Source organism: Maniola hyperantus, chromosome 22 (assembly GCF_902806685.2).
Source record: "Maniola hyperantus chromosome 22, iAphHyp1.2, whole genome shotgun sequence".
Taxonomy (NCBI): domain Eukaryota; kingdom Metazoa; phylum Arthropoda; class Insecta; order Lepidoptera; family Nymphalidae; genus Maniola; species Maniola hyperantus.
In genome coordinates this window covers 9,256,217-9,278,176 of record NC_048557.2, presented here as the reverse complement: position 1 = coordinate 9,278,176, position 21,960 = coordinate 9,256,217, and the positions used below count along the sequence as shown (strand labels likewise).

The 21,960-nt window shown below is 37.8% G+C and overlaps 1 protein-coding gene across 1 annotated transcript in view; it reads right to left on the bottom strand.

Moving 5' to 3' along the window:
• Synd (protein kinase C and casein kinase substrate in neurons protein Synd) overlaps nucleotides 1–21,960 on the bottom strand; it is a 96,045-nt gene that overhangs the window by 30,574 nt on the left and 43,511 nt on the right. Inside the window, exon 4 of the mRNA XM_034980674.2 lies at nucleotides 2,375–2,563. Within this exon, the coding sequence (XP_034836565.1) occupies nucleotides 2,375–2,563 (189 nt within the window). The remainder of the gene's footprint in view (nucleotides 1–2,374; nucleotides 2,564–21,960) is intronic.

The following is a 21,960-nucleotide window of genomic DNA, read 5'->3' as shown; positions in this document are numbered from 1 at the left end:
CTGTTTCGACGAGTTCAACACTTTCCTATGTAAATATTGAGTCTAAATACTTTGCTTTACATACACTTTATTATTTTTGATGTAAGTATTGAATCATTTATATTTACTAGTTATACGTAATTTCTTCTTTTTATTGGAGTTTTGTAAACTTGCAATTGTTATCGGCAAACTTTTGAGGTTATTTTTAATCATTTTTGTATCAGAAGTGGGATCGTTGATTAAAACGACTACTCTCAAGTCTCAGCTCCTTTTTGACAAATAACCAGTTTATGCCCGACATATTGCCAGGCACCGGTTGCGATTTGTACCTATTATACGTTGGTAGGTGCTCTATACCAAAAACTTTTCCGGAAATCCCAACAACAGCTATACAAAGTTTCAACTCAATCCGATGCACGATGCACGAACGCATAGGCAAAGAAGAGACGACGAACCTTAATTTTTATAAATAAGAATCATCATGATCAACTATATGATCAACCCATTGCCGGCTTACTTTGTAGCACGGGTCTCCTCCAGTTCGTACTTTTGTGGTAACTAGCTTATTCCCGCGACTTCATCCGCGTGGACTACACAAATTTCAAACCCCTATTTTACCCCCTTATGGGATTTTCAAAAATCATGAGGAAGTGAACAGTTCTAGGTAATGTTATTTAGTAAAATAGCAAGTGTTATTTTTTTGAATTTTTAGCTGGCTCCATTCCCGGGTGAGACAAGCGAATTTTAGAAAATCTTTGAATGCAGTTTTGAATCTTTTTAAAATTTCCTTAAGTAAAACCTAAAGATTTAAGGTAGTTACCCTGGAGGGCCAATAGTTTTTTCCACTCTGTATATAACTAGCTTATGCTCGCGACTTCGTCCGCGTGGAACACATAAATTTCAACCCCCTATTTTACTCCCTTACGGGTTGAGTTTTCAAGAATCCCTTTTTAGCGGATGCCTACGTCATAATAGCTTTCTGCATGTCAAATTTCAGCCCAATCTGTCCAGTAGTTTAAGCTGTGCGTTGATAGATCAGTCAGTCAGTCAGTCAGTCACCTTTTCCTTTTATATATACAGAATAAAAAAGAACATGAAAATCAGATTTTTGAACACAAGTAAAAATTTATAGAACGAAAGCAATATGCAATCCAATAAAAATATTGAACAGGGATTTAGAGCTATCAGGCGAAAATTAAATTCTCTATAATTGGGTTATGGATATAAGCTTTCTCTCCTTTTTTATCGCATTTAGGGAATTTATAGAATAAAAAAATATGATTATCAAGGTGTGGTTTTTGATAACTAGTATAAAAATGTCAATTGCATTATTCATTTTCTTATCACTATCACGATACGATGATAAACACTATCTATGCACGAACAACCCATCGCTGACCTACTACTGAGCACGGGCCTCCTCTCAGAATGAGAAGGGTTTTGGTCATAGTCCACCACGATGACCAAGTGCGGATTGGCAGACTTCACATCTCGAAGCTTCCTGAACGCTTCCATTATATTATCCATTGTATTTAATAAGAACTATAAATGTTAAATGCGAAAGTGCCTTAATTTCCGTGGCTCCTCACAATCTGGGGCGCTCAATTCCGCATGAAGCAGGTTGGCAGAAGGCACACATTTATGATTCACTGACACCTAAACGTGTCATCAACTAGGTTTTCCTAATCGATAATTTTCCACTGTATCTACTTGTTTATTTCTTCGAATAACAAGTGTATTTTTGCATCGTGACATTGTAGCTGTCATTCTACCGCAATCGAGCTCATTACGGCAAAATGACACCTACAATGTCGCGATCGCAATCACCTCTGATTGGTTGACGCTCGCTCACTATTGGCTACAATGCAATGTTGCAACAAGAATAGCATAAATTCAGCCAATCGCAATTAACAACTGCGATTCTAATAATGATTGATGCAGGTTTTTCGACCTACTGCATGCCTGAGAGTTCTACATAATGTTGTCAACCATAGATGCTTTGTTGAGGTTGGTCCAGAAATTGAACAAAGAAAGAGTATCTCTATTTCTACTACTACTCTTACTTAAAAGTGGAAAGCTATTTAAAGTGGAACTTGACGAGTTGCTTGTTCGAAATATAAACCTTACGACTATGATCAAAGTGAAGATTTTTAGTCTCAGTATTTTAAAACTCAGGGCCTAAGCGAATGATCCAACGGAAGTTCTTCAGTTCGGTCAAGTTTAGGGCTTTAAACATTAAAATTTAATGGTCTAATTTTAAGAACGTAGATGTAAACTTTTCTAGCGCGATTGAACACCACGCAGCGACATCTAGTTTCTTGAAGTTTCTGTAATGTTAATTCATCATAATATTCAACGCATGTAATAAAGCTACTAGAACATAAAAAGCACTGACCTGGTCTGGACTTAAAGAGCTATCCCCGCTAGCGTTCCGCTCCTGGTTTTGCGCGGTCCGCTCCTGCTTGCACGCCGTGTGGTACTCCAGCCTCGTCCTCTCCACCTTCTGCAGGAACTTCGCCCAGGGCTTCTGCGCTTTCTTGAATGCTTCGTCCATTTCCTTGCGCTCTTTTAATTGGATCATTGACTGTGGACAATCAGAAAATAGTACGTTAGATTTTGTTTTTATTTTTCTGGATTGATTTATTAATTTTTTAATCAGATACAAGTTAGCCCTTGACTGCAATTTCATCTGGTGATAAGTGATGATCAGTGGCGTGCACAGTAATTGAAGCCAGGGTAGGCATTAGTTATTAGGAACCTGTTCACTGGCAGGTCATAATAAAAAATGTGCATTGAGCCATTACAACTAGGGTAAGCAGTGCATTTATGCCTCTATGACCTGCACGCCACTGGTGATGATGCAGTCTAAGATGGATGCGGGTTAACCTGGAAGGAGTATGGCAGTTTTTTTATTGAACGCTAAATCGCTTGGCGGCACGGCTTTGCCGGTAGGGTGGTAACTGGCCACGGCTGAAGCCTCACACCTCCCCAAATAGGAGACCGACATCTTAACCACTAGGTTATCACTGCATATTTATTTACTTACTAGCTGACCCGGCGAACTTCGTACCAGTCGATTCTGTTTCAGGTATTTTTTCAAAATTTTCTCTCTGTAAGAACCATCCTCGTACTTAAAGTACAAGGATGGTTCTTACAGAGAATATTATAAAAAAATATTTAGCGAAATCGGTTCAGCTGTTCTTGAGATTTGCGATCAGCAACACATTCAGCGATTTATTTTTATATATAGAGAAAAGACTATACGCATAGATAAGTAAATGAAAAATATGAATCATTATCTAATATCGGCCTAGATCGAAGAAAATCATTTGAGGGCATTCACTTAAATATTAGATTTGAACAGACCTCTGTAGTGATTGTGTGTTTTATTGATCACTGATCACTGCCCTAGTTTATTTAGTCAAGGATTTTAGTTCTTCAACCTTATATTTTCTAGGTATGTATACATGCCTTCTTGTTCTAACCTAGATTTGATATGCTACGTTTATCAGTTTTTAGGTCACCTGACCATACTATTAGCCTACCTTACCTATATATACCTATTATCTTGTAAGTTTGGATAGAGAGGATAATCTCCGGAACTTTTAATGACGCGATTCTGAAAATTCTTTAACTGAGTAGCTTTAATAGGTAGCTACATTATCCCCGAGTGCTATAACCAATAAATTACATAAATATGCACCGCAGACGAAGTCGCAGGCAAAAACTAGTCACACTATAATAAATTACAACAGCGAAAGTTTGTATGTGTGTTGTATGTATGGGGGTGTGTGTGCATGTTTGTCACTCTTTCACGCAAAAACTACTGGACGGATTTAGCTGAGGATGGAGATAGATTATACGTTGCGGTATATCTCGCGGGATTTTTTATTCATATAGGTTTCCACGCGGATGAAGTCGCGGGCATCATCTAGTAATGTATAAATAGATTGTGTAAAATATGTACTTGAGACTTGGCATGTAGGGTCTATCTCTAATGTAGACCCCCACTAAGAAAGAGTTTGCAGAAATTCAACGAAAACATTTTCACGTTGGCAATGTCTCTTAGATTCAAGTGCCCTTGTCGGGAATCGAGCCCCAGATCTCCCACTGATAAGACAGTGCTCCATAGAGATAGTCGAATGGCAGTAATGTAACATCCATACAGCCAGTAGATTTATCATCATCATCATGATCTACCCATCGCCGGCTCACTACAGAGCACGGGTCTCCTCTCAGAGTGAAAAGGGTTTTGGCCATAGTCTACCACGCTGGCCATGTGCGGATTGGTAGACTTCACACACCTTTGAGAACATTATAGAGAACTCTCAGGCATGCAGGTTTCCTCACGATGTTTTCCTTTACCGTAAAAGCAAGTGATATTTAATTACATAGTTAAAACGCACATAACTCCGAAAATTTAGAGGTGCGTGTCCAGGATCGAACCCCCGACCTCCGATTAGAAGGCGGACGTCCTAACCACTAGGCTATCACAGCTTAGTAGATTTATAGCAAACATACACTATCCGTTTGTATACCTAAGTACATAAACACATCAACTATTTTACATTTAGATGATACTACGATTGTAGTCAAATTTATTGTAATGTATTCAACATCACGCCCGCCCAGAGCCTAACGTTAACAGTTAAAACCTACTTCACCTGTAATTATAGACCTTATCACTGTAAAAATAAGGGATATATTAAAGCTACATACACAAGTGTTGTGTTTAGTGTAATATTTTAGCACTATTTTCACCTTCATAATAATTATAATCTGTAGATTTTCTTGGAATTATTTTGCATACAAACTTCGAAGGTCGGACACGGTATTGAATGCATTACAGTACAGGGCAGAAAGTAATGTACATCGGCCTTTAGAATGACATTTCGGATTTGTAGAGCGTTGTCTCCGTCACTCATACCTGTATGACGTTTTGTCGGTCTCAACGACAGAGACAGTGATCTACTTTGCTATTGCCTTCTAAATGTCGATGTGCATTAGGTACTTTCGGCCGCGTACTGTACAATCAGTGGCGTGCACAGAGTTCGAAGCCAGGGTAAGCATTAGTAAGATAGGCCTTAAATACACTGTGTACATTGTACACATTGGCGTGCAGGTCATAGAGGCATGAATGCACTGCTTACTCCAGTTGTAATAGCTCAATGCATATTTTTCATTATGACCTGCCAGTAAACAGGTTCCTACCTAACTAATGCTTACCCTGGCTTCAAACCCTGTGCACGCCACTGCCCATACCCCTTCGGTTTCTACACGGCATCGTAGCGGAACGCTAAATCGCTTGGCGGCACGGCTTTGTCGGTAGGGTGGTAACTAGCCACCAGACCAGACCAGAAATTAAAAAATTATAAAATTCCGAACCCCTGCCAGGAATCGAACCCGGGACCTTCCACTAATAAGACCACAGTGCTTACCGCTGCGCCAGGGAGGTCGTCAAAAAGGTAGGTAGTGTATTATTGACTAACATGTAAAGACAAAGTAATGTATACCTACTTTCGGCCGCGTATATACATTTATGTATGTTTTTTTTTTTTTTAAACAATATTAGCCATGTTAAATGACCAATATTCCCTTTTCCTCTCCAACTAAGCGTCAGGCTTGTGCTAGGAGAAGGTACGACAATAGTGCAACGGGCGGGGTTTGAACCGTCGACCTTTCGGTTTTCAGTCCACTCCTTTACTGGTTGAGCTATTGAGGCTATTGTATATATATGTAATACTTAAGCAAGAGCCTTAAGTTCTCCTTTTAGTATAGTCACGTACCTACTTACGCGTAGGTACACCGTAGCAGATATCCCTCCTTTTATTTGCGGCCTCCAATGACAAACAGCTTAGTTCTATATTTGAGACCGTCTAGACTTTTAAGAGAGTCTAGCTCGATAAGTTTGTTGATCGTGGATTTCGTACTCGTAACAGTAATGTAAGTAGGTAAAGTCTGTTCACTAACTTTTAAAGGCGCATTTATTATTTTGCTTTTATTATATTATTTTTCACTGTGTTTTTGTATTCTAAGAAAAAAATAGAATACCCGCTATATTATTCTTATGTTTATAGTAATAAATAATAAACACTAGTTGGGTAGCGACACTATGTTAGTGAACGGACTTAACATCTGTTAGGGATTTACGTCTGTTAGGGATTGTCTCAAATTCACTAATCTAAATATGTATGTATATGAAAGGAAAAGCTGAAACTAGTGGATGGATCAGACTGAAAATTGGCATGCAGATAGCTCGTATACATCCGCTAAGAAATGTTTTTGAAAATTCAACGCTTAAGGGGGTAAAATAGGGGTTTGAAATTTGTGAATTCGTGGGCTAATAAGCTAGTTTCTAATAAAGAAACAAAAAAATGTATCATTACTTCTATAAACCTAACGAGTAATGAAAATGGCCAAAACTCCACCTTAAGTATGGGATGAAAATTTGGATAGTTCAAGTTTTCATGAAAATTTGTTTGGTTAAAAATGAAAAAATACATATTTCAGGATTTTTGGAAAGTCCACCCTGATGCCACTCGTAAGTCAGTTAGTTTAACATAACACATTAATTTTTTTAAATTTAAAGGGTACAGCGCAGTAATAAAATAGGTGCATTAAAATGATTAAATGATGAATTATTTGTCACTGAATGATTTATTTGTTCTTAAAACAAATAAATCATTCAGTGACAAATAATTCATCATTTAATTTGTGTATAATGTTCTTAAAACAAATAAATCATTTAATCATTTAAAGTAATAAAATAGGTGCATTACAAAATAATCTATTATATCATGACATCAGAATAGGTAAACAACTAGAACATTATAAATACCGTTTAAATGATAGCATTATCGCAACTTTGCTGCTGCATGTTTATATTCTATTCTATTCAAGTGTGACAAGGTTGTATCCTCCCATATTCACTAATATTTACTGCACGACATGCGCTAAAGTAAAACTTAGGGTTGTCACTTGGCACTGAATTTATTTATTGCGAAATAAATAGGTATATATTCCACTAGATGATGCCCCTGACTTCGTACGTGTGGATTTAGATTTAAAAAATCCTGTGGGAACTCCCGGGATAAAATGTAGCCTATGCCACTCTCCAGGTCTTTACCAATAGCCGCCCACATCAACATCTCATCACTACTTCAATACTTCAACAATTTCTAAAGACTGCTTTTTCCTAATTTTTAGGGTTCCGTACCTCAAAAGGAAAAACGGAACCCTTATAGGATCACTTTGATGTCTGTCTGTCTGTCTGTCTGTCCGTCTGTCTGTCAAGAAACCTACAGGGTACTTCCCGTTGACCTAGAATCATGAAATTTGGCAGGTAGGTAGATCTTATAGCTGACATTTGGGGAAAAAATCTGAAAACCGTGAATTTAGGGTTCGATCACACAAAAAAAAATTGTGGTCGTGAACTAATAATTAGTATTTTCAACTTTCGAAGTGAGATAACTTTATCAAGTGGGGTATTACATGAAAGGTCTTCACCTGTACATTCTAAAACAGATTTTTATTTATTTTTATGTATAATAGTTTTTGAATTATCGTGCAAAATGTCGAAAAAATACGACTGTAGCGAAATACGAACCCTCATTGCGCGAGCTGACTCGCACTTCGCCGGTTTTTTTTATGAAGATTACTAAAGAATCAGTATTAATGAAAAAAAAAACATCGGTTGGCAACCTTACATTCCACCTACAGTGGATGCCACGGCAGCAGTCACGTGAGATGAGATAACATCGTGAATATTGATGCGGTAGGTGGTACCGCTTAACTCTGGCTTTCAATTATTTCAATTATTACAATACTTCAACAATTTCTAAAGACTGCTTTTTGTTTTTATTCCGGGACTAGCGATTCGTCCGCGTTGACTTCACTAATTTCAAACCCCTTTAGGGATTGAATTTTCGAAAATCCTTTCTTAGCGAAAGTCTACGTCATAAAAGCTATCTCCGTGCCAAACGGCTCAATCCGTCCAGTATTTGGCGCAGGTAGCCCTAAAGTAGCCTTTCTTTGATCTTTGACGATGTATCAAATATTAGGCTATGCGTCACCATAGCGTAATATTTGATACATAGAATAGAATAGAATAGAATAGAATGTTTTTTTATTCATGTAAACTTTTTAAAAGTGCTTATGAATAGTCAGGTAGTTTTAATTTACCACTGGTTCGGAATGCCGTTCCTACCGAGAAGAACCAGCAGGAAACTCGGCGGTTGCTCTTTTTAATTTTTCAATTTACAATGTCATTATACCGTACTATACAAGCCATTGCAGCCCCGTGCATTGCTGGAGCGAGTCAAATCCAAGCTTTTTTATCGTTTACATAGTCTGCGACTGTATAATATGCTTTTTTTAGGAGCATACTTTTAACACATTTTTTAAACTTGTGTAAAGGCAAGTCTAAAATTGCTTGTGGAATTTTATTATAAAATATTACACTCATTCCCAGAAATGACTTTCCCACCTTCCAGAGGCGGAGCGCAGCAGACATCGTCGATTAAGAATTAAACTGAGAGTTCCCTCCCTCTAGTTCACTCTGCTACTGTTTACAGCGACAGTACAGATGCATATCAGCCACAATCCTACTTGTAAATATCTAGGTAGGTAAAGGCGTCGCATTACCTTCCGCTCAATGAAACGCCATACCCTCATCCTCTTTACGGGAGTTGACAGACATGACGTATTAATTCTATCCTTCCTCTATACTATAGTCTACACGAACGAGTTACAGGAAAAAATATTGCTACACGAAAAACCAGTTAGTGAAACTATACGATGGCAAATCCGATAAAGGGGAAGTAAAAGAAAAATACGATGTAAAAATGTTTCTAAATTATAATAATCACTACCCATGTCATAAATGCGCAAGTGTGTTGGTTTATTGTTTTGTTGGTTTGTCCTTCAATCACGGGGCAAGGAGTCGATGTGATAAAGACCTGGGGAGTGACACAGATTACTTTTGATCCCAGAAAATCAAACAGTTAACACGGGATTTTTAAAAACCTAAATCAACGCGAACGAAATCGCGGACATCCTACAAGTCGCGCATAGTACTTGAGTAAATAATGTTTTAGTTTAGGATTTCTAATTTGCACAACACCTAGTCGTCTCAATGTCAAAAAAAAACAACAGAAATTATTAGACGTACAATGTGGCTAATTCCGTTGCACACAATCTCTAAACTAAACTAAAATGACACGTCTAAATCTATTACTATCTTTTTCATAATGTTAAAGGGTAGCACTAGATTTAAACTTGTTAATTTAGTTTAGTTTAGAGATTGTGTACAAGAGAATCGGCCCCATTGTGGAACCAGCACCCTTCGGCGGTGTTCCCACTGGATTTCAACATGAGATTATTCAATGGACGGATCAACAAATTCCTAAAAAGCTGGCAACCACTGGCAAAGCATTGGCGGTTCCTCTGCAAGGTGATTCGCTAACTCAGTGTGACTCAGTGTAACACAGAATGATAGCCACCGAGGTTGGTTGGTTCTACATTGCTGCTTCACTGGGTGGTAGTAAAATATTTTTTCGTAGAAAACCTTCAACGGATTAAAAAAATGAGTTCTGTGGCTATCAGTCAGTGTTAGACACTGAGTTAGAGAATCACCCCACTGGTGCTGGAATGTTCATGGGCGGCGGTAATCACATAACTTGAAAATTGTTTTCACTAAAACACTGTTACATTTTTCTACACAGCCCGTTCTATTTTTTCTTTTGTAAATGTTAAATCGATAACATCACGGGACAATCAATCATTTTATTATAAAATATTGCGCGATTGTGTTGAGGATCAGAATGCGTCCATCAATACGAAAACTGTCAAAAGCAATCTCTTTTGTTACCAGAGTGGACTGCGCCGCAAAGGGATTTGCAAACTTTAGAAATGAAAATGCAATAGAATTAAGTTTAACCAGACGGTAGAGTACCCACTTTCTCATCAATATAAATAATATCACCACTAACTTCTCGGAGTTATGTGCGTTTTAATTAATTAAATATCACTTGCTTTACCGGTGAAGGAAAACATCGTGAGGAAGCCTGCATGCCTGAGAGTTCTCCGTAATGTTCTCAAAGGTGTGTGAGGTCTACCAATCCGCACATGGCCAGCGGGGTAGACTATGGCCAAAACCCTTCTCACTCTGAAAGGAGACCCGTGCTCTGTAGTGAGCCGGTGATGGGTTGATCATGATGATGATGATGATTATGCCTAAAAATAAATAAAAATCTGTTCTATAATGTACAAGTTCTTTCATACCCTACTTGGTATTGGTAATCTTACTTTGAAAGTTGAAAATAGCAATAGGTATTTGTTAATGAACACATTTTCGGATTTCAGTCCGCTCCTATAACCGTATTCAAGCTTTACTCGATGAATTGTCGTTTCGTCTACATCTAGAACTACCTTTTGAAACTACAAGTGATCCAATTATAAGTTAACAATGTTATTTGCTACAGAATAGTCTGCATTCCTTCTACATTGTAATTAGTGCTACATGCTCGCGTTGCACATACTCGTATGCAATGCTCTAACTTCTACTAACTAACGACTTTACTAGGCTTCCTAGTTCGTGTTTTGTTTCTTTAGTCATTACGAACAGCGAGGTGATTCGCTAATTCAGTCATCAACACGACACGACAGTTCGTCAAAACGAAACTTCTAAAAAACGTCTTCGACGCTTTTTAATTCATTGAAGGTTTTCTACTAAAAATTATTTTAGTACGTATCACTCAGTGAAGCAGCAATGCAGAACCAACCAATATTTGATGGCTATCATTTAGTGTTGACTGAGTTAGCCAATCACCGTATAATGCGTAAAAAATGACTTCTCACGCGCCGTTTTAAGTTAATGTGTCAAATTTCATGTCAAAAGTACGATTTTAGTCCTTATTTTGATTAAAGGTGAACCGTACTTCTGACATGACAGTTGACCCATAGAGGTAAAACAGCGCGTGAGAAGTCATTTTGTACGGACTATAGGTCATTTTCTACGGACTATCGATCATTTTACCAACCATTTCATCCAGATCATTTTTTATGTTACCAACGACTGCTCTTATTTCGGCCATATCATACTCGGAGACAGCTTAGAAAAGCTAATAGTGACGGGCAATACTGAGGGCAAAAGAGCGAGAGGCGGCTCACCAACTAAAGGGATCCAGCAGGTGTGGATTTTATCGCATAGTTAAGATGGCCACCAACAGAAGCCGGTGGAAACAGATAATACATTCGAGGGAAGTTTGCCAGGACCACGATCTTCAGCAATGAAGGAGCGATCAGAGAGAGAGAGAGATAGATCATTTTGATACAGTCCTTGCAATTCACAAAGGCGAGTGGCTCATGCTTGTATTTAAGTCGTATCTGTGTAAGTAAGGTACACTGAATGAGTGCGTTTGCGAGCGCTTGCTCGCGACTGATTGGTCCGACCTGCACGCACACCTACGCAATGCCCGTGTATCTGAGTCTACAAGTAAAGTCCACTCGCCTTCGTGAATTGCAAGAACTGTACCTCTAATTAAAATAGCTGGTCTATCAAACATTAAATTATCTATGTAGTGTAGTGTAGTCATTGACATTCGATATATCTTTTTATAAAAAAAATGAAAATGATCAGTACAATTTAAAACGAGGCCATTTAAAAACCTCGGGTTTTAAATTTTAATATAACGCTAAATTAGCACAACGAGTTTCGCTTGACGTAAAACATTCACGAGGCTTATAAACTCCGAAACTCTATAAGCGATGACATACTAGCACTTAAGCCTTTAATTCTTAAAGTAAGCAAACTACGCTTCAGTTTCACTGTTTGCTCAATTCATAATCTGTTCACGCTTTCCGCAAATATGAGGCTTTATCGCGGGCGATTTACGCACAAAAATGCGTGCTCTTATCAATGACAACTACATTGCTTTATAAGAATTTGAAACTTTATTTAAACTGTAGTACGCTACCCGTGGTATAAGTCCCGCAAATTGCTATTGCGCTGGAACCATGTCTCATTAACATCGAAATGACGTCAGCCGAAATAAAAATATACCATCAGCTCGAAACTTCAGTTCGTGCTGACGTCACTAAAATGGTAGGCAATTTGCGGGACTTATAATCTAGGCGACAAAGACATCGGCCTTCTTTTCGGTTAATCGGAGGTTCGATCCCGGGCACGCACCTTTAACTCTTCGGAGTTATGTGCGTTTTTAACCGACTTCATAAGTAATTAAATATCACTTGCTTTAATGGTGATGGAAAGCATCGTGAGGAAACCTGCACGCCTGAGAGTTCTCCATAATGTTCTCAAAACCAACAGTCAAAAGGTACCTCTTTTGAATAAATGATTGACTTCGAAGAATAATTCTGACTTGCGTAGTCCGTAGTGGTTGATTTATCGATCTATTTTATGGTGAGGCGCGACCGCTCTTAATTCTTAAACTAAGAAAATCTCAGCGTTTTCATACAATTTTGAAATCTGTAGTCAATGTAGACATGTTTTCCGCATACTAACCGATTACGCATAAAAATGCGAGCTTGGTATCAGCGCCAACTATTTATATTGCTCTTATGTAAACATTGTGTTCCACGCGAGGTTAAACGTATGTATTTACCTGAATAAATTTACCCGTTCCATTTTAGTTCCAGCTTATAGGTCTTACGTCGTATTTTCAGATCAAAGTTACTGTTAAACTAACTATCTACACATATAATAAAGAGGTCAAGAGGGATAAAAAGTAGCCCATGTCACTTTCCAGTTCTGTAACTATATCCATGCAAAAAAATCACGTCTATCTGTTGCTTCACTGCAGCGTGATTTAAGGACAAACCAACAAACAAACACACTATCGCATTTATAATATGGGTAGTGATAATAAGAGGTTGTGTGTTGTGCCGACCCCACGTAGAGTGGGATAAAGGACAAGACGAAGAAGGACAATACCTTTTTTAATCCAGATACAAGTAAGCCCTTGACTGCAATCTCACCTGGTGGTAAGTGACGATGCAGTCTTAGATGGAAGTGGACTAACCTGGAAGGGTTGTGGCAGTTTTTATTAAACCCAATGCCCCTTTGGTTTCTACACGGCATCGTACCGGAACACTAAATTGCTTGGCGGCACAGCTTTTGCCGGTAGGGTGGTAACTAGCCACGGCCGAAGCCTCCCACCAGACCAGACCAGAAATTTAGAAATTATAAAATTCCAAACCCCTGTCAGGAATCGAACCCCGGACCTCCCACTAATAAGACCACAGTCCTTAACACTGCGCCAGGGAGGTCGTCAAGAAATTATAGTAATTAAATAGATCACACAGAATTGGCTCTTATGAAATTCGCAGGTTGTTTGTGGGAGGTAGAATTATTAGACAGTTTAGAAAATCAAAAATCGAATCTTATTGGACTTGTTTGCGTTGCGAATTTTCAAGTGACCGAGCAATAAATTTTCAAACTTATTTCTCCAAAAATTACCCTTTACAAAAAAACGTGTTTTGATCGAAAAATCGGCAGCACAAAGGTGAAGCCCCGAAGTGGAAGGCGTGGGCGAGTTGTTATCATCGCAAAGGTCACCGCCCACCGGCCGAGGTCGCAGTATTTTCACACTTAGCAAAAACACTGGCAACCCGCCAGCACGTGATAAGAATTGTGAAAAAACTCTAAGGAGTTCTTTGTTCATCAAATTGGCTTATATGGTTATTATAGAATGAAATTCAAATAGATGAGGAAGAAAAGGTTTCAAGGTTCAAAGGTTGTAGGTATATGTCAAAAGTACAAAACTGAATATTACATAATATACAGACATAGAATATCGCTACTCATCTATACTAATCTATACTAATATTGTAAAGAGGTTAATTTTGTGAATTTGTTTGTAGGAAGGCAAATAACTAAGTTCGCGCACGCGTCGCGGTTGAGACGCGAACTGATGTGAAAAATTACACCTGATAGCTGCCGGATGGGTTCCAAACTAGTCGGGCTAACGTCGACTAAACACGTGAGTAAAGCCGGTGTATGATATATGTATAATCCAATCCCTAACTATTTTTGGCCCGACCCGGGAATCGAACCTAGGACCTCGTCATCTACAGTCAAACATGCTAACCACCAAGGGCGGATCCAGGGGGGGGGGGGGGGGTCACGGGGGTCATGACCCCCCCCCTGGGCTGCGTCCAGGACCTAGGTGGACCACTAATTAAAATTGTTAAACATAATGTTTTTTATATTTTTATATACCTAGATTTTATGTAAGTTCCTTCAATACTTAATCAATTTAATATAATATTTTGTATGATGGCAAAAACATTATGTTCTTGCGAACAAACGCATCCAAAATTTGAATTTTACCGCGCCACCGCTACCTTTCATCGAGATGTCACATTTCGTGTGACGTTCTTCAATGATTGAAGAACATCACACGGCACTTGCCCAGGGCCCACGATCGATTGGCGCCCAGTAGTCCCTGCCAGATCACCAAACTATAACAGACCAACCGATATTTTAATACCCAAAAACATATTTTTTTCGATAAAATCAACGGTCAAAAAAGCCATCTCAAACAAAGGACCGTAGAGATTGTTAAATAGTCTTATATCCGATCTTTATTGTCTTTACGCAAATGATAGAATATTTCATTCTTTTTCACACTTTTTAAAAAATTCCCGACAGTAAAAACCTCTAAAAGTAAAAAAAAATATGTATTATATACCTATAATGTATTGGTCGGATTGGTCCTTTACGTTTATTATTTATAGTAAAGTTTTTATTATCCAAGCGCTCGTTGCATCTGGGGACCCCTAAAGATAATAGAACTATTCTTTATACAACAGATGACTTTATAGTTTTTAGTACAAAATTTTTGGCATTTATCTATATCGTAATACAATATTTCTGACATTTATCTTTTCTTTTTTTGTAAATAATGTCATAAATTTTGCGCTCGCTTCGCACGCACGTACTGTTCACTACGATTAAAAATCCCTTCCGAGATGCAAGCTATCACTGAGTAGTACCTACCTACCTACATTTGGCCGTGAAAAAGTACCTAACAAGATGATAGACAGACAGAAAATTTCGCGCTCGCTTAGCTCGCGCTTTTGCTCTGTATTAGTTGCTGCCCGCCCGCAACCTTGTCCGCATTGATTTAGGTTTTCAAAAAACCGTAGGAACTCTTTGATTTTCCGCATAAAAAGTGTATGCAGGTTTCCGGGATGAAAGCTTTCTCTGTGTAGTACCTGGTCAAAAAGATAGACCGTCAAATGGTAACAGATAAGTAGATAGACACGCTTTCGCATTTATAATATTAGTAGCTACCTTATGACTTTTTCGTAAATATATGAAAAATTTCGCGCTCGCTTCGCTCGCGCTTTTACTTTATATTGGTTGATGCCCGCAACTTCGTCCACATAGATTTAGTTTTTTAAAATTTCCGTGAGAACCCTTTCATTTTCCGGGATAAAAAGCCGTTTCCGAGTGTAAACTATCTCTGAATAGTACCAAATTTTGATTTAGAATATGGACTTTAAAAAGATAACAGATAGATAGAAACATTAGCATTTATAATACGTCTAGAACGTGACTTAGCTGCTTTCTTTGCCTATTCCAAGAAAATAGTACCTACTCTGTCAAGATCATAGGGGCCCCTTTATTCTAATGTGCCCAGGGCCTCCAATAGGTTAAAGACGGCCCTGCGTGCGGGTGTGCGGGGCGTCCCCCCCCTAACCCCCGCTCGTCATACCCCGATTACCAACTCGACCTGTCGCAAGAGGTCGAGATGTTGTGACTTGACCACGACTATGTGACCCCCCCCTGGCACCAAAGCTGGATCCGCCCTTGCTAACCACTAGACCAACGCGGCTACTAACGTAGACCTAAATTAAGTAACTGATGTGAATTTAAAAATCAATACTCGTACAGTACGCGGCGGAAAGTGATGTACATTGGTCTTTAGAATGACATTTCGGCTTTGCAGAGCGTTGTCTCTGTCACTCGTAGGCGTTATATATGACGTTTTGTCGGTCTCGATGACAGGAACAATGCTCTACAAATCTGCTATTTCCTTCTATAAGTCCCGCAAATTGCTAATGCGCGTGGTCGCCATTTTAGTGACGTCAGTACTAGACTGAAGTTTCGAGGTGATGGTATATTTTTATTTCGGCTGACGTCAAAATGACGTCATTTCGATGTTAATGAGGCATGGTTCCAGCGCAATAGCAATTTGCGGGACTAAGGTCGATGTACATGACTTGTACGGCTGCGTACTGTACCTGCATTGGTTGGTATCTAATATCTATGCGTTTGTCACAAAAATTCCTTTCTAAGATAAAAATATAAAAGATAACTTCTCTTACGTTATCAAAGACGAGTGGCCTCGCTATAGAGGGCGATAAAATCGTTTTACGGCCGTACCTTTTGCGAAACATCGCATATATCTACTGTACTTAGAATTTCAGATAAGATATGTACCGCAACGAAAATGTTTTTATTTAATTTATTTAGTTTCAGCAGCTCCATGTCTTTATTTCCAACTAGCTTATGCTCCCGACTACATAAATTTCAAACCCCTATTTTACAATACTAAATTCTATAGTCGTACTGGAACGCTAAGTCACTTTGTTGTTAGGCCTCAAGGCTCAAAGTTATGCATACCAGGGTCTATGCCATGCCGTTGAGATAGAGCTCAAGGTTTGCAAAAGTGACAGTCAAATATTTTAAGCGGTCAACTAGGCATATTCGTTTATGTGTAGAGGTCCAAGTCATCGTATAGAAATAGATTAGATTACTTTTATTTAAATACAATTTCCTAAATCGATATATTATAATCATGCCCAGTATTTTGGTTTGTATATTTACCCAAGAATTAAAACAATTAAACCAATGAAATAAGTTAGAATAATTGAAAGAAAAAAATGAAATCGATTAAGTACTAGATATACTCGCAAGAAAGCTTTTCTCTATAAGCACAATGCACACCTAATTAATCAAGTCATTGAAAGATGAAGACGTATAAAATAATGATAGCCTGTTTATTCCGCCTACAATATATTAGTAATCATAATATAATCATTATGCATAAAGGTATGCAATGACGCATATAAGTGTTAACAGAATATCCATATAATTATAGCGGTATAATGATTAAATTAATCACAATCGCGATCACTACTCCACTAACCTATCACGAACGATTCACTAGCGTAAACAAATCACACGAAATCAATGTGTGATACGATCACAATTTTTATGATCACATAATAATCACTACGCAACACGCCGCATTCCAACCGACTCGCCGCCAATCATAATAATCACATGAGTCAATTGCAAAGGTCATCGAATGATCACTTAGGATGTTTGCACACGATAGAATTAAATTGTAATAAATTCGAATTTAAGTCTATTATTAATCACAAATCACAGTTCGTGAAACAAAATAAATAATCATAATTCATAACGTAGAATGGTGTAAGAAATCGCATTCGTCATCAATAAAATAATGTCAGACGTCATTCGCAAGGGCATTACTAATCATCCAAAAATGAGTAACGAAAAATACATCTTATTACGTTTTTCTAGTATGATTGAAAGTTAGCAAAAATTTCAATGTAAATAAAAACAAATACGTTTTTTTTATAGAAGTTAGCGGCTTAGCAGCGTCGTACTTTTTTAACGCTTTTCATTTCAGGATAGGTTCGTAGTATTCGTCACATATCATCTGTTGCCAGAGGACATTATGTGACGAATCCTACTACGACTATATCAAGTGGGGTATCATATGAAAGGTCTTCACCTGTACATTCTAAAACAGATTTTTATTTATTTTTATGCATCATAGTTTTTGAATTATCGTGCAAAATGTCGAAAAAATTCGACTGTATTACGGAAGTCTGACTCGCACTTGGCCGGTTTTTATTTAATAAAAAATTTAATGTATGGATTGTCATTAAGCTGACCTAATCAACAGCCAACTCTTACTATTCATTTAGACCACGTTTAAATATTTTATTAATTTTTATGTTTAAGACAAAAAATTGTCGTCGTGTAAAAACACGACGTACATATTTTTGACTTACAAATTACCTAATCCGAATTAGGCAACATCTAATTCAATAGAAAAACTAACGTATACTATTAATGAAGACTGCTTCTCTGGGGAGAAACTAATAAACAACTTTTGATCGTTAGTTACGTAACTTTTCTGGAACGTCTGTATTTAGTACAATCTAATCGATTGTAAGAAATGCAAATACACACGACTCACGAGAATTCCGAGAATACGAAACAGGTGTTTTTAAAAATAAATTTTGTACGAAACTTTGAATTGCAGTCATCATCATCATCATGATCAATCCATCGCCGGCTCCCTACAGAGCATGGGTCTCCTCTCAGAGTGAGAAGGGTTTTAGCTACCACGCTGGCCAAGTGCGGATTGGAAGACTTCACACACCTTTGAGAACATATTTTAAAGAATTCTCAGAGGCAGGCAGGTTACCTCGACGATGTTTTCCTTCACCGTTAAAGCAAGTGATATTTAATTACATAAAACACACATAACTCCGAAAAGTTAGAGGTGCGTGCCCGGGATCGAACCCACGACCTCCGATTACTAGGTTTTCACATCTTAGTTGCAGGTAACTCGGAACTGCCAATTTTCGGATAGTGACATTTATGTGCGAAACGTAGAAGTGTCTTTAATACTTGGTCACAAAACTATCGTGTAATAGGTACTTATTACATCAAAGTTGTGTAGATATCTACAACTACATATGTATATACATTCTGTGCCTAATCGGTAAGTTGTCTGTGTGTAAGAGCCGATTGTTTCGCTAAGTAACAATAGTCTTCGGTCGTGAGTCAACTTTGATACTAGAGTGATTACAGGTGATACAATTATATACGGTTCATCGATATGCTCTATTGTTTTGACGACCTCTGCCTGATTCAGGGGACTTCCTGTTCGCTTAAATTAGGAAGCGGTATGATTTAAACACCCCTCTAACAAATAAACCTGGAATAGCGGTGGAATAATTATACTCTGTTTTGTCTTTTTCCTTCAAATGACAAATTATTGATGACAGAGAAAGACAAAACAGAGTATAACTATTCCACCGCTATTCCAGGTTTATTTGTTAGAGGGTAAGTCTAGTCTAATATATGGCAAGCAACTGAACAAGTGGGTCATATTAATTTAAAGCGATATGCGTTCCAAAAGACACATTTCAGATGTTCAAAGAATCAAGTTTTGGCCTCAAAAACTACTAATTTGTTCATTTTTATTTACATTATAAAAATCAGTACCCTTATTATAAATGCGAAAGGGTGTTTGTTTGTTGGTTTGTCCTTTAATCACGTCGCACAATTTGGAGAAAAATGTTCGTCTCAAAGTGGCCTAGTAGACTAGGGATTCTTCTTCTCAATCCTTCACTCTTGACAGAGTGGTCGTGGCTATGAATTCTCCACTGCTGCTCGTGCGATCTCCCTCCACCGACTTCTGTTGTTGGCATTATGTGCACACACGGAGACAGGCGTGTTTGTTGCGGGTCAGATTAAGTCCGTCCACCTAGTTGGGGAACGCCCACGACTAGACTAGGGATAGTTAGCGATAAAACCATTAAGTGAAAGAGAGCATACCTAATTACATAGTCTACATAAGGAAAGGGACATTGCATCCTGTGTATGTGGAGGCACGAGTGAGGTCGGTCGTGAGTCGTGACAACTGACAGACGGACACTTCCTCGACAGAATCGTTATAGTGACCTATATTTTCACATTTTAATATTTTCACCTGGCGCTGTCCCATGCCTTTATAGACAGTCGTAGATTTTTCTTAAATTGGGCTGGAAATAAGAAACCATCATCGCAAATATAAAAAAATAGCTACTATCTAAATATGCATGCAGTCACACACTCCCACTTACACCCCCCCCCCCCCACACACACACACACATATACATACATACATACATACATACAAGCATACACACACTGTTGTAATTTTATTATTGTATATATACATTTATTCTAATTCTGTTAAAATAGTTTTCATTATAATTTTAAGTAATCTCTTGTGGCTTTCTGTTAAAACTAGATTTAGATTTAAATAATAATTATGTAATTACACTGTTGATTACTTTCGAATAGACAAAAAAAAAAGTTGCGCTTTTTATATTGCCCCGGGTTTATAATATTGTTTATAGGCGGGACAGTCCCAACACCATTCTGCAGATGATTGCAGCCCGACATGACTGTCCTTATCTTCGGCATTGTTGCGAAAGACATATTGCAGTACCAATGCCGGAGAGAAGGTATTAGACATTTAATTTCTCTTTATTAATTATATTATTTTATGTATTAGTATATTATTTTTATTAATTTTGACTTGTAATTATGGGAATGTTAACCTAAAATAAATCAATTTTATTTATTTATATTTATGATGCCCGTGACATCGTTTGCTTGGATTTTGGCTTTTGAATATCCCCTAAGAACTCTTAATTTTTCGTGATAAAAATAAGCATGCTTTTCCTAGTTTTTTGGAAGGACATTTACTGTTTACAGTACAGCACCATCTATGAGACTTCCTTGAAAGTTCCTCATTTTATTGATTAAAACGGAGTCGTTTTTCAAGCTATTCAAAGTTCAAACTATATGAATAAAACAAAGTAGGTAGGTACACATAGATTGTTCAAAGCATGTTTAGAATTTGAAGTAAGTAGGTAATTGCAAGCCAATAATCAAGATTGACTACACGTCGACACAGTTAGGTATTTATTTAAATAGACTTGAGAGCCTGTGAGGGCCAGACCTTCGCTACTTTATACAACCTTATTCCCGCGACTACATTATCGAACATTTTACCCCCTTACGGGTTTAATTTTTAAACATCCTTTCTTAGCGGATGCCTACGTCATAATAGCTATCTGCATGTAAAATTTCAGTTCGATCCGTCCAGTGGTTTGAGTTGTGCGTTAAGTCAGTCAGTAAGCTTTTCCTTTGATATGTAAAGAAAACCTGAAATTTTGTCTGCGCAGTGTCCCCAACACAGGGAGGAACGATCAGCGACTATGAAGTTCATGGTGAGTTTGGCAGATAATAGGTAACAAAGTTGTATACAATCTATCGTCAAAGTATAATTTTTTTTCCTTCGGAGGTGTCTGGCAGAGGGATGCCACGATAATAAGTGTCTGGCAACGCATGACGTGATTTCTAATACTATTTAGAAGAAAATATTTAAAAAAAATACTTTATGACGAAATCTTTGGTACCTGTTATCTGCCAAAGCCACCATGATCAAAACTTCATAGTCGCCGATCGTTTCTCCCTTTGGTGGGACAATGCGCAGGGAAACTTTCAGCTTTTCTTTACATGTTAAAGGAAAAGCTTACTGACTGATTTATCTATCAACGCACAGCTCAAACCACTGGACGGATCGAACTGAAATTTTATAAAATAACGAAGGTCTAGCCCTCATGGACTCTTAGTCCACTACCTTCCCATGTTGCATTCAGCTCTGCAGCAGGTATTAATTCGGCTCATTACAATAAATTAACAATTGAAAGTGACACCGGAAAGCGGTTTTCTATTCAATTTTACATTCAACTCAGTTGGTGTTTGTTTACGCGAAAGCTTAGCATTGGTTTTTTTTTCTTTTCTACTTTTACTTTTAGCCGTTATTTATTATTATAATTATTACAAATAGTGGGTTATGTAACTTTGGTAAACGTTCGCAATCGCCGATTTGTCAATTTACTTTTAACTTTAAATATTGATTGTTTACGGAATTTCAAAGGCGTTTCCATATGCGCTTTTCAAATCTTGAATAAATTTATTCAATCTTCTAACATTGTAGTAATACGTTAAGAACGTTTTGTTAATTTTGCTCTTTAATTTTCAGTTATCGATTTTGCAATAAGTAATGCGTAACAACTACTTCTCAGAGTTCATAATATAAATGTGATTTTATTTTATTTGCCTAATTT